Source organism: Cinclus cinclus, chromosome 21, assembly GCF_963662255.1.
Source record: "Cinclus cinclus chromosome 21, bCinCin1.1, whole genome shotgun sequence".
Lineage (NCBI taxonomy): Eukaryota > Metazoa > Chordata > Aves > Passeriformes > Cinclidae > Cinclus > Cinclus cinclus.
In genome coordinates this window covers 6,845,023-6,857,044 of record NC_085066.1, presented here as the reverse complement: position 1 = coordinate 6,857,044, position 12,022 = coordinate 6,845,023, and the positions used below count along the sequence as shown (strand labels likewise).

Below are 12,022 nucleotides of genomic sequence, written 5' to 3'. Positions count from 1 at the left end.
CAGAAGAGCCAAAACCAGTAAGACAGATGTGCGCTTCACCTCAGCTTATTATCAATTCACCTCATATTCTATTTGCAAAGTGTAGCAAAGGTGATATGCAGAAAAGTAGAAACCTTCCTGAAACTTAGCACATGCTTCAATTCCTGAGTAAAGTCACAAGTTACTGCTTTTTAATGATGGTTAAATGTCCCAGGAGAGAGAAAAACTCTGCAGAGGTGAAGGGCGGTCTGAGATGCATCCTCTCCCTTTAGTCCCTGCAGGACAGCACCAAAAATGAGCTGTAATGTGCAAGTAGTTATTCTGAGCAGAGGGAGTTTGACTCAGCTCTTGCTTGGCGGGTGATTATTTGCTTGAACTAGATGAAAGTGCTGCCCACTGTGAGGTGTCTCATCCAGAAGTCCTCTCCCATTTCTCATGAATAATGGCAGTGAAATCAGGTATCCACACTCTGCTGTGATTACTCAGATGAAGAGGTGGTTTTCAGTCTTAGCTGTGGTTACAATATGAGGCTTCAGGCAAGCCTCAGAGAATAAAGAGTAACTGCATTATATGAATTCCCAGTAATTAAACTGGAATTCATTCAAGGGCATTCCTGAGTGTGTGGGATATGCAGTGGTCTGACCTAGGGAGAGGGAGGCTGAAGCAGGTAAAAGTAGAGGTGAGGAGTAGGCAGGGTGAGCTTGGAGCTTGTCCTTGCAATCCCACAGAGGGGAGCAAGGATGTCCATGGATATTTAATTGGCCTCTGCTCTGCCAGACATGTCTGGACAGCAGGACACACAGGGGGCAGTGGTGCTTGGCTGGAGAGAGAAAATCACCCATGGCTTCCTCCTTTTTCTAAGTTCCCCTTTCTATTTATTTTTCCTTCAGATCTATTTTGACCGGGTTGTTCCCTACGTCATCAGGCACGATCATTGTGTATGGCAAAGACATCAGGACTGACCAGGAGGTGATCAGGAAGAACATGGGGGTGTGCATGCAGCACAATGTGCTCTTCAACTACCTCACCACCAAGGAGCACCTGCTGCTCTATGGCTACATCAAAGTGCCTCACTGCAGCAAACACGAGCTCTACCAAGAAGTGAAGAGGTAGAAAAGTAGCAGGGTGGGAGGAGGGGAGAGAGGGCTGTCAAAATTGTTGTGTGGTGACACCAGTGCCCCTGCAAAGCTCAAAATCATGGATGGGAGGTTTTGTTGCAGCTCCAGCTTACAGTTCAAATGGTGCCTTGGTCTGACTAGAGAAATATATTGATACCTAGGCTGTAAGAAAACAATATCTCTCCTCCAGGGGGTTTACAGGTTGCTGTGGCAATTATTTGGAGATGAATTTATAAGGCCTAAGGGTCTACTCCTTGCTGCTTTACAGTTTTCCCCAGAAAGAGATTTAATCAACCAGTCAGAAAGATGATGTTGGCTTTATTGGTTCTGCAGAGAAATGAAGCAGCCAGAACATCCCAGGGAGTTTGGATCTTGGTGTCTCCGTTGATGGGGTTGAGCCTTTAACCTTGACTTGTCAGATGAAAACTTTGAAAACATCCTCCAAAAATGTTTTAAATTAAAATCCTGATGACTGAGCTGCAGGGTGGCTCTACACTGTGGCCACTCAGCAGAGCAGTCCATACTTGAGCAGGCTTTCATTTGCAGTTACGGTTTTTTTCAGGTATTTTCAGATTCCATGAAAATTCTTCTCCATGGGACTCATCCCAAGGGCTCATGATGTAATTCAGCTTAACCAAGGACCACAGGAATACAGATATTAATGGGGATTTTTAAAACTGATTTTTTTCAAACTTGGAAAAGCTGCTTGAAGGACAACTTTTGGGAGTTGTTTTCCCTCTGTTTTGCAGGACTTTGAAGGAAACTGGGCTGTACAGCCATCGTCACAAGCTGGCTGGCACCCTGTCTGGAGGGATGAAGAGGAAGTTATCCATAGCTATTGCTCTCCTGGGGGGATCCAGGGTGGTGATTCTGGATGAACCAACCACGGGGGTGGATCCCTGCTCCCGGAGGAGTATTTGGGAAATCATCTCCAAGAATAAGAAAGGTACTGTGATGAGAGGAGGTGATGCCCAGAGCCAAAGGTGATGTGTGTCACTTTACAAAGATGGTCCCAGTGGCTTTGAATTGTGGGTTTTGGAAGCCAGAGAAAAAAAATTTTGGGAGACTGGAATTTTGCAATTCTGGAGGGTGCATCCTGGTTGGTTTCTGTAAATTCACAGTGTCATTTAAAAATATAGAACACAGCTTACAATACTGTAAAATTCATCTCTCTTGTTGTCCTTCATCCAATTTCACTAATAATTACCAAAAAATGCAATTGATTTTCACCTGATACTCTGTGTCCCCTCCTTCAGCAAGGCTTTCACCTGTCTCACTCTTGTGATAAGGACAGATCTGACCAGAATGTGATAAAAGAAAATTGTTATAAACATTCATTGTATTGGTTTAACAATGTGGACTTCTTTGCCGTGGACTGATCTAGAACAGGGGGAAGCTCTGGAACCCCTGCAATTATATTGATGATATCATTGTGTAGGGGAATAGAGAAGTTTTTGAGAAAGGAAAGAAAAGAACCCAAATCTTTTTAAAATCCAGTTTTGCCATAAAGCCAGGTGTTCATTCTGTGGTGGCTGTGTTTTCCAGGCAGAACCATCATTCTCTCCACACATCACCTGGACGAAGCAGAAGTTCTGAGCGACCGCATCGCTTTCCTAGAGCATGGAGGGCTCAAATGTTGTGGCTCACCCTTCTACCTCAAGGAAACCTTTGGGGATGGCTACCACCTGACACTCACCAAAAAGAAGGTTCGTGTCTGAGCTTGTCCTAGAGCTCCTGGGAGCTCTGTCTCCAAGGGAGGCATCATGGCTGGTTGAGGGATTTATTGGCAGGAGCTGAGTGATCTCTACAGCCTTGTGAAAACAGGAATGTCAGTGCTCTGCTTTGTTGAAAAAAGAACTGGGTCTCCTTGAAGGTTAAAAGCAAGGCTGGGTGCAGAATGTGAACTCTGGAGGTCAGAGGAATAAAGCAGATGGAAAGAGCCCATCCATAGTGTCTGGCCTGGGGCAAAGTGTTCTGCTTGCAAGGAGTGGAGAACTCTGCTCTTGCTAGCATTTATTACAGTGCTGTAGGGTAGCCCCAGCACGCAGATACCATGAGAGACTGGCCTCTCTTCCAGAATGCTGGCATTGCAGACAGAGAAAATGAAAAAAGACCCAAAAAGCCCTGTTTTTCATGGAAAAAAAGAGTGAGTTTGTGCTGGCAACCACACGAAGCTCCCTGGTGGCCAGACTTTTTCTCTGATGTACTGCAAACCTGTAGCAGTGCAAATTAGTTGATTCAGCCCAGCTTGGTGAGGTTTTGGATGGACCAAGATGGGGGAAGATCCAGAAAACCACTTTCATCTGCTTTTGATATTTACCCTAACATGTTGGATAGCTGGACTGAGGTTGCTTACTAGTTATGCTCTGGGGCAGGATTTCAGGAGGAAGGTTGACCTTGCAACCTTTTCAGTGACCACAGAGTGTTTTCCTCCTTTTTCAGAACATGATAGAGGAATGACCTTGCAACCTTTTCAGTGACCACAGAGTGTTTTCCTCCTTTTTCAGAACATGATAGAGGAATGCGACACCACAGTAGTGACATCCTTGATCCAGTCCTATCTCCCAGAGGCTTATCTCAAGGAGGATATTGGTGGAGAGCTCGTGTATGTGCTTCCTCCCTTCAAGTCCACTGTTTCAGGGGCCTACCAGGCCCTTCTCAGAGCCCTGGACACCAGCCTGAACGATCTCCATCTGGGTTGTTATGGGATTTCCAACACAACTGTGGAAGAGGTATGAGCTCAGGAGCTGCTGGGTTTACTGAAATGCCATGAAGATTGATTTCACAGCACTGTGTGGCTCTGCTCTCTGGGCATTTTAGGAATTACGTGGGGGTTTCAGGCAGGGAGGAAGGGGTTACACTTAGGTACACATGAGTGTGTAGATGCATCTGTAAATGTATACATATACTAATGCACTGTCTCACTTTGCTGACAGCCTTTTGATGTTTTACCCAGAAAATGAGGCATTGGAGTTGGACTGAGGACAAACTAACACAGGCACCTTTTTACCCATGGGAAATCTCTAGTCAAATAAACACATTTAATTGCATCAGAAATAAAAAGTAAATGATGAGCAGTGATGACCCTTGTCTTAGAGAAGGGAGGGAGGGAGATTGTTACCTTCCTCAGAATTTCTTTCTTTTAAGGTGTTTTCCTAAGGCAGCAAGAATAAGTTGTACATCATGTCCCACATGCAGCTCGGGTGCCATGACTCCACACTCCCAGCAGGGAGGCAGTGGGATTGTCAGGAGGTAGATGGTGAATATCCAAGGGAAAAAGGTTTGAGTTTCCACTACTGCAACAGAACAGAGGCAGGAGGTGACAAGGAGTTGGACAAGAATTTTATATGGAAAAAAAATAGTTAATTTCTTTCACGGGACACAAAGGGAATAGAAAGAGGATTATAGTACATAACTGCTGCACCACCTACAGCTACAAAGCAGGAGAGTGGATTCTGGTAATTGTTTTGGTAAACAGAGTAATTTGGACAAATTTTCCTTCATATTTTCTTACTCCATAGGTGTTCCTCAATCTGACAAAGGATCTAGTGAAGGACCAGCAAGAAGATGCTGTGCTGCCCCATCAGCTGCCTGGAGTCAGTGGTCACACTGGTGCTGATGAAATGTCTCTGAGCACAGACACCTTCACAGAAAGAGATGGTACTCAATCACCTACAGAGTTTATTCCAGATTTATTGCAGATGTAAACTCTGACAGATGGACTGATTTGAGCTCCTTGTCTTCTCTCTTTGTTGAAAACCACATTTCACCCATCCAGGAATCACAAATCCTATAAATCACTAGAAATACAGTACTCATCAGTCCTTTAGGTCCCCTGCTTTGGAATAATCGGAGAGACAGGATAAATTTTCAAAAGGGGTTTTGTTTGCATCTGCCTTCCTTTAAATTGATCCAGGTTTTAATCTAATCAAATACAGCATGTGGCTGAAAGAGTAAATGTGTACCTCTGAAAGTAATTGCTGTAATAGATGTAGAGGATTATTTCCCCATAACTAGCAGAATTGGAAAGAAACTTTGTGGATATCCTTTAGTCTGTTGGAAAAGCAGCACAGCTCTGAGCTGGGGTCCTCCTTGCTGCTTTTTGCTGTGCCCCAGACATTGCAGTTTGATAAAGGAGCCCAAGGGACCAGACAGTGGGGTAAATTTAGAAGAGAACCAAGCTACACCACTATCCCTGGGGGCTTGAGACCTCCTAAAAGTGACCCAAACCAAAAATGAGACATACCTGACAGCAATGCCTTCTTGGGTTAGAAACATTGTTTTGTACTTATACCATTTATAGTCAGGGAGGCATCCAAGGGACAACACAGAGGTATTTTTGTACTTTTCAAAGCTGACCCACACTGTAAATGTTACTGTAAACAGTCACTCATGTAGAAAAGTGTTTTGTTTCACCCTGAAAAAAAGGCAGAAAAGGATTTGCTTCATGGTGTATTATATAATTTAATGTTTCATAAAGAAAACTAACTGGCGTAGGATTTGGCTCTACTTTTAGTATTACACAAAACCTGTCCATACAAGAGGCCCAGTGGCTTGTGATTGTTTCCTTATTTCAGGATTAATTTTGTTATTTATTTTTCTGAGGACCTGTTTTTTAAATTACGAAAAATTTCAGCTCGCAAATCTAAAAGAAAAACATGTTTCCTCTGTAAGCTGCAGCTGGGTAGGTAGGATGTAGATAGCCTATTTCATCTGGAAGCATGTGTTCCTCCTGCAGGGTCTCACATTGAAAGTCATTTGTGCACATCTGAAATTTAACAGAATGCTTGTGTTACCTGAGCTTGTGACTGGAGTGCTGTCCCACACCTGATCCTGTGGTTATTCCACCTTAGTAGTTTGGATTTGCCATCTGTAAATGTGTGCAGGAAGTGAAATACCCTCCCAGAGTGCTCTAATTGTACAAATGCTGAGCCATGACCAAGTGCCTTCCTTTGTGCCCAGACCAGCTCCTGATCAGGTCCAAGAGCCTGCGAGGTTTGCCCCTGCTGCTCAAGAGAACCTCAGCCCTGTTCATCAAGAGGTTCCACCACACCCGGCGCGACGTCCGCGGCTTCATCGCCCAGGTCATCCTCCCCGTGCTCTTTGTGATGGCTGCCATGGGCCTGGGAACACTGAGGACCAAGGAGACCGAGTACCCCGAGCTGCTGCTGTCCCCCTCCCTGTATGGCACGGCTGACCAGGCAGACTTCTTTGGGTGAGTGCTGCTCCTCAGGACCCCAACTGCCCTTGGTTCAGAACGAGCCCTTCAAGGTTATTTCTGAGCACAACCAGTGTCCTGCACATAGGACATGTGGTTATGGTGTGCAGGCAACACAGAGAAACCCTGTTCCCAAGGCATCTCTGAGGAGATGGCTTGGCTCAGACCAGAAAGATTCTGAAAAGCAACCTCTCATGTGGATTTAACTGTGAAATCTCTGAGGAATGTTCTTGGTGTTTCCTTCATCCCTGTAACAGCCACAGGCATTCTCTTAATGTATACATATATGCTCCTCCCCCAGTGTGGAATGAGGTACCCATGTCAGCTGCCTCCAACATTACAATTCTGGGATCAAGTTCTGTCCATCTTGTGAGCACTGCCCTCCTCTCTGTTAGCCAGGATGTGCTTTCCTGGCCAGGCCCTGCTGGTCCAAGGCACACAGGCAACTGGAAGAGCATGTGCTTTTCCAGGGTCATTAGGATGTCACCAGTGAGTTATTTCATTCTCCTTAAAAATCCTGTTACCAAAACAACTATAATTGGTATTATTCTGTTTTCATGTTGTGAACTCCTTTCTTCCTCCAGTAATTTTCAGCTCTGAGTCAGAAATATAAAATGTAGCTCTAAAGCTATCTGTTCTAGGTGTTCTTTCCAGGATTCCTCATACCTTTCCACTTCAGCCGTGCTAGATGGGGGGAATGAGCCAGAGCTGCATGTCCAAATCCTCTGTTCCTAATGTTCCCTGCTTCTCCTTTTGGATGATTGCTAGAGAGCTGGGGCAGAACCAAGGACAATCTTCTTGAATGGTCAAAACCAAATGGATGTCATGGATGAGAGACCTGATCGAGACAGGGCTGGAAGCAAATTGCAAGTAGATTCTTTTTCCCCCTTGAAGAGAATCTTGATTGTCCAAAAGCATCTTGCTTGGATCTAGAGGCAGCAAAACCCTGGCATAGCTGAGGTTATGAGGGCTCCTTGTAAACCTGTGTGACTGTCCTCACGTGCTGCATGTCCTTCAGTGCTGCTTCCACAAATACTCAATTATTCAACATTTTAAATCCTGTTTCATTCAAACACAGTTTTCCTCTGCACAGTGATAGTGGAAGTTCTTTGAACCTTTTCCTGTTTTCTTTTTTTTCTTTGTTGAATCTTAGGAATTTTAATGAAACCACAGCTGCTTTAGTTTCTTCGATGCTGGCTTTCCCTGGGACGGATAACACGTGCATGAATGAAAGCAATTCGTAAGTAGCTCTTGGGGTTTTTTCCACTTGAACTCCAAACCTGCAAGAGAATTGGCGTGACACTATTAGCCATTAGACCTTAATAACCATCTTTGATCATCGGCAGAATTCTCATGCATTGCATTCCTGTGTTATTAGGAGTGATAAGGAAGCAGCTTTGGTGGTGGCAGGATGCCAGGATGAAAACGAGCAATTCTCCACACTGGGAAGTGGTCCCTGCCATCCCAGTAATTCCAATTATAATGTGAGCCCACACAGCAAGCTCTCAGCACAGTGTTTGTTACCTCTATCTAGAAGCTGTGCCATAAGGGCTGGTTTGTTTTGGGCTTTACAGATAAGTTCTCAGGGTGGTAAAATCCTGGGCAGACTTGAATGCTCATGCAGGCAAATATTTACCCTTGGTGTTTGCAGTGACTGCCCAGGCAATACAGCCCATCACAGCAGTGCCCAGGGATTGCCACGACAATAGCCCTTACTTCTGGGCTGGTTTCAGATGCTTTTGGCCTCTGAGTGCCAATTCCTTGCACTGTCTACTGTAGGAATGAAGTGGTGCCTGGATTCCATCTGATAGCTGAGCGAATCCAGGCACAGGAAGCATCAGGAAGGGCTCTCTGCCAAGGGGCATGGGAGGCAGCAGGAGGCTGGGGATTCCCTGAACCACCCAGAGCTGACAAGAAGCTTTTCTTTTCTGCTGGAGCTGCTCAACTGCCAGCCTTGCTGTCATTAAACATGACAGCAATTAGCTTCATTTGCACACCTGAGCACAGAGAGCCTCAGAGGAAAATGTGTTCCTTTTCAGGCAGTGTTTAACAGAGGACATGCTTGGCCAGTGGATTACCAGTGGAAACCAGAAAACTAAGTACTCTGCCTGTAACTGCACAGATGGCATCCAGGTAACTTGGAAAAACCCAGAAGGGAGCGGGCTTGGGGGGATAATTGGGAGCCTTGTTTGTTGGGAGTGGTTTTATGGGCTGGCATGATGCTAAGGGGGACTCAGTGTTCCGGGTCCTCTTGTCTCTCTTTGGCCTTGTTGAATCTGTACACTGGGCAACCACTGTCTGCACCAATTTGGGGACAGGAAAGGAAACAGCATCCTCAGAAAATTCACACCCTAATATCCCTGCCTTGCTCACCATGGTGGGAAAAGGTTTAATGGTGTTTTGAGTGTTGTATGATTGTCCCTTTTGATAGAGGTGAGCATGTCTTCAGGAGGAAGATTTCATCTTATAAAAGCACTGTATGAAATCACAGCTACTTTTGCTGCTTGCTCTTCAGAATTTAACTTTGTGCAAAGTCTAGATCTGCTCCTTGTTCTAAATATTAAAGATTAATAATATTAATTTTTAGCATTGCAGTGGTACCTACAGAGTCAGATATGGATGCTGCTGAGATTTGCACACACATGGAGAAAAGGCAGATTCTGTCCCAAGTGTGTGACAGTTTTACTGTTCAGCTTGGGGTTGAGCTCTCCTCCCTCCAACGCTGTTCACCTGTCATCTTTTTTCCACAGCAAATAAACTCATGGCACAATGTGATGCCTTTTAACAGAAAGGATGTACTTAGCTGAACGTTTCTAGTCATTATTTAAAACGCAGCTATTTTGTGCAGTACTCTGGACATACACTTAACTTCACATCATTAAAAGTATTGGCATAATTTCTCCAGCAAGTTGGGATAATGTTCAAAGCTGATTCCCACCTCCAGCAGGCACAGGCAGGTGTTCCTCAGCATGGAGGAAGCTATTTTGTGTATTCAGATGAACAGATGCACAATGGGGGAGTCCAGGGCTTTTGTTATGGATGAGCTGAAGGAAACAGCCAACATGCTGTCTGGGAGGACACTTCAACCTCATGAAACACTGATGTGACTTTGGCCCTCAGCATGCTAAATTATATATTCAGGACAAATTCAAGGTTTCTCTGAAGCCCAGGAAAACATTTCCAGTGAGTGACAGTAAAGCAGAAATGTAGAGCGTAGCTGCTATGAAATGGAAGATGAGAGTTTGAGGCCACCACAGAGTTTTGTGCTCTGTGACTTGTTTTGCCCTCTGCAGTTGTCTGTGCAGTCACTCTGCTAAGTAGGATCAGCCTTAATTCAGCCAAAATCTTCCTACATAGCATGAAGCACATTTCAAGGTCCCACTGACGCCAGTAGAACTGAAGGGTGGATTTAAGGAGAGGGTTTTTTTAAGCATGTCCCTGCATGTGCTGGGGACAGCATGCAGGGATGTGTGCTGTGTGTCCCTGCACCCTGGCTTTGGAAGGAGCAGCCTCTGCAGGAATGAGACTCAGGACCAGACTACTGGCATGACAGGCTCTCAATCTTGTCCTAATGTGGTAGATTTTAGTTAAAACACAAACACTGAAGTCTTTCTTCATTTGTCTCCCCTCAGACATGTCCACAGACAAACTACACTCCCCCTCACAGAAGGACTTTCTCCACAAGGACACTTTACAACCTGACGGGGCACAATGTGGAGACCTACATCCTGGCAACCACCAAGGACTTCCTGCAGAAAAGGTACAGCACAAACTCCCCTCCTCTCTGCTGAACAACGCTGGGAGCAAGGCAGGACACCCCACACCCCTCACATGCCTGAAGAGGTGGCAGTGCAGGAGGGCTTTAGAATCTGGTGAAAAGAGCTAAAGTGTCCTGCAATCATGGATAAAAGATAAAGGCTCTTGCAAGCCTCTGCTTGAACATAGCAGATCGTAGCCTGGGGATAATGTGTCAATCACTTGGCACGTTAGGGCTGGATCTGCAGACAAGCCTTTGTCTGACTCAGAAATCTTTAGAAAGAGGAAAATCTGACACACAGCCTGTCCTGAGGTAAACCATGGGGAGATTTTCCTCAGGTTTAATTCTCTGAAGAGTCTCACTTGAAGGAGCACATCCATTCCAGTGAGATCAGTCTGAGCATTTCCTTGGGCTCTGGGAGCTGTTGGTGGGTCTGGGCTTTGCCAGGCAGCTGCACAGCAGGGCTTGGGGCAGAGGTCACCTGCCACTAGGGCTGGCAGGAAATGTGTGCATCTGCCCCTGAGCTGCTCATCTCCTGGGTCAGAAGCAGCATCTCACCCCAGAGTGGCAGGCACGCAGCTCAGGAGTCCACAGAGCTCCAGGGTCTTCCTCAAATGGAGGTTTTCAGCAGTTTTGTGACAACATTGCCAAGCTTCTGGGGGCTTTTCCCCCCAAAGAAAGGCTCCCACAGGAGAGGTGGCTTGGCCCCACACTGGGACAAGATCTCTGAAATCAGGCTGGGAATGCCTGGAGAGACAGTGATACCTTGGCATGGCCCATCCAAGGAAATCAGAGCTTTTGGGATGAGGGCAGCAATGCACTTCCCTCTGGTTTTCACTCAGGTATGGTGGCTGGAGCTTCGGGCTGCCTTTGACAGCAGATCTGAAGTTTGACATCAGGCCAGTGCCTCCCAACAGAACACTGACTAAGGTAACCAACCTCCACCTGCTCATCCTGGCATGGGAAGTGTGGGACTCAGGAATACAGATGTCAAGTTCATGGGTGCTCCAAAAAAGAAAGCAAAACCCCCTGAAATCTGCAGCTTGGCACGACAAAGATGACTTGCAGTTCATTTTCTTTTCTCTCCCCATTCTTCTTTATTGGTCTCACTTCTCTTGCTAGCAGGAGGCAATTTTTCTGCTGTCATAGTTTTATTATACAGAGGTGAAAAGATCAATTAGTAGCACCTTTATCTCATGAAGGGATGTATGTACCATAACAAGGGCTGGCTGGTGCATTCTGATATGCCCATTTCTCTGGTTCAGCTCAGTGAAAATGTTGTAAAGCACCAGGGCTGAAATCTGAGGTAGTTTGCACAAGTGAAGCAGGACAAACCAACATGTTGTCGGTAATAACTCCGAAATTATTTCAAATTTTCAATTGTGTGCAGGTGTGGTACAATCCTGAGGGTTATCACAGCCTCCCAGCCTATCTTAACAGCTTGAACAACTTCATTCTTCGAGCCAACTTGCCAAAAAATGAGACTTCCAGATATGGTAAGTGTCCCTTTACATAAGCAGATAGCTTCTCCCCTTTTGAGGGATATCCTGCTTCTGATGAAACCAATGACAACACTTACCTTGACTTCAATGAGGCCATTTCTTTATTCACTGTTCTGCAATTCCTTTCAAAACAGAATTGAAAAGCATGAATAAATCACAAAGTTCATTTGTCTTAGTCAGATGCTCAGGGGAGCTGGACAGGGAGGACCCCAGCTCCTATGTAAAATGTTTCATCTGAGAAATGCCAGCAGTTGCTGTTTGATTTATTGTCTCTCATGTGGCACTGGAAGGGCTGTCTCTTGATAGGTGCCCATTAGTTATGCAGAGAAAAGCTCTAGGTCGTCTCCAGGGGTGGGTTAGATTAGGAAATTTTAATATGTCACCCTTCTGCTGAGAGCAGCCCAGGTGTGTGGGCATCTGTGTCTCTGGGTTTGAGTGAGAGTGGGGA

General features: G+C 45.5%; 1 protein-coding gene across 1 annotated transcript in view; it reads left to right on the top strand.

Annotated features, from left to right (window-relative positions):
* ABCA12 (ATP binding cassette subfamily A member 12) overlaps positions 1–12,022 on the top strand; it is a 77,484-nt gene that overhangs the window by 49,653 nt on the left and 15,809 nt on the right. The window contains exons 30-40 of the mRNA XM_062506659.1: positions 870–1,088; positions 1,847–2,043; positions 2,643–2,803; positions 3,605–3,829; positions 4,619–4,757; positions 6,060–6,312; positions 7,469–7,555; positions 8,355–8,448; positions 9,948–10,075; positions 10,915–11,002; positions 11,463–11,568. Of these exons, the coding sequence (XP_062362643.1) occupies positions 870–1,088; positions 1,847–2,043; positions 2,643–2,803; positions 3,605–3,829; positions 4,619–4,757; positions 6,060–6,312; positions 7,469–7,555; positions 8,355–8,448; positions 9,948–10,075; positions 10,915–11,002; positions 11,463–11,568 (1,697 nt within the window). The remainder of the gene's footprint in view (positions 1–869; positions 1,089–1,846; positions 2,044–2,642; positions 2,804–3,604; positions 3,830–4,618; positions 4,758–6,059; positions 6,313–7,468; positions 7,556–8,354; positions 8,449–9,947; positions 10,076–10,914; positions 11,003–11,462; positions 11,569–12,022) is intronic.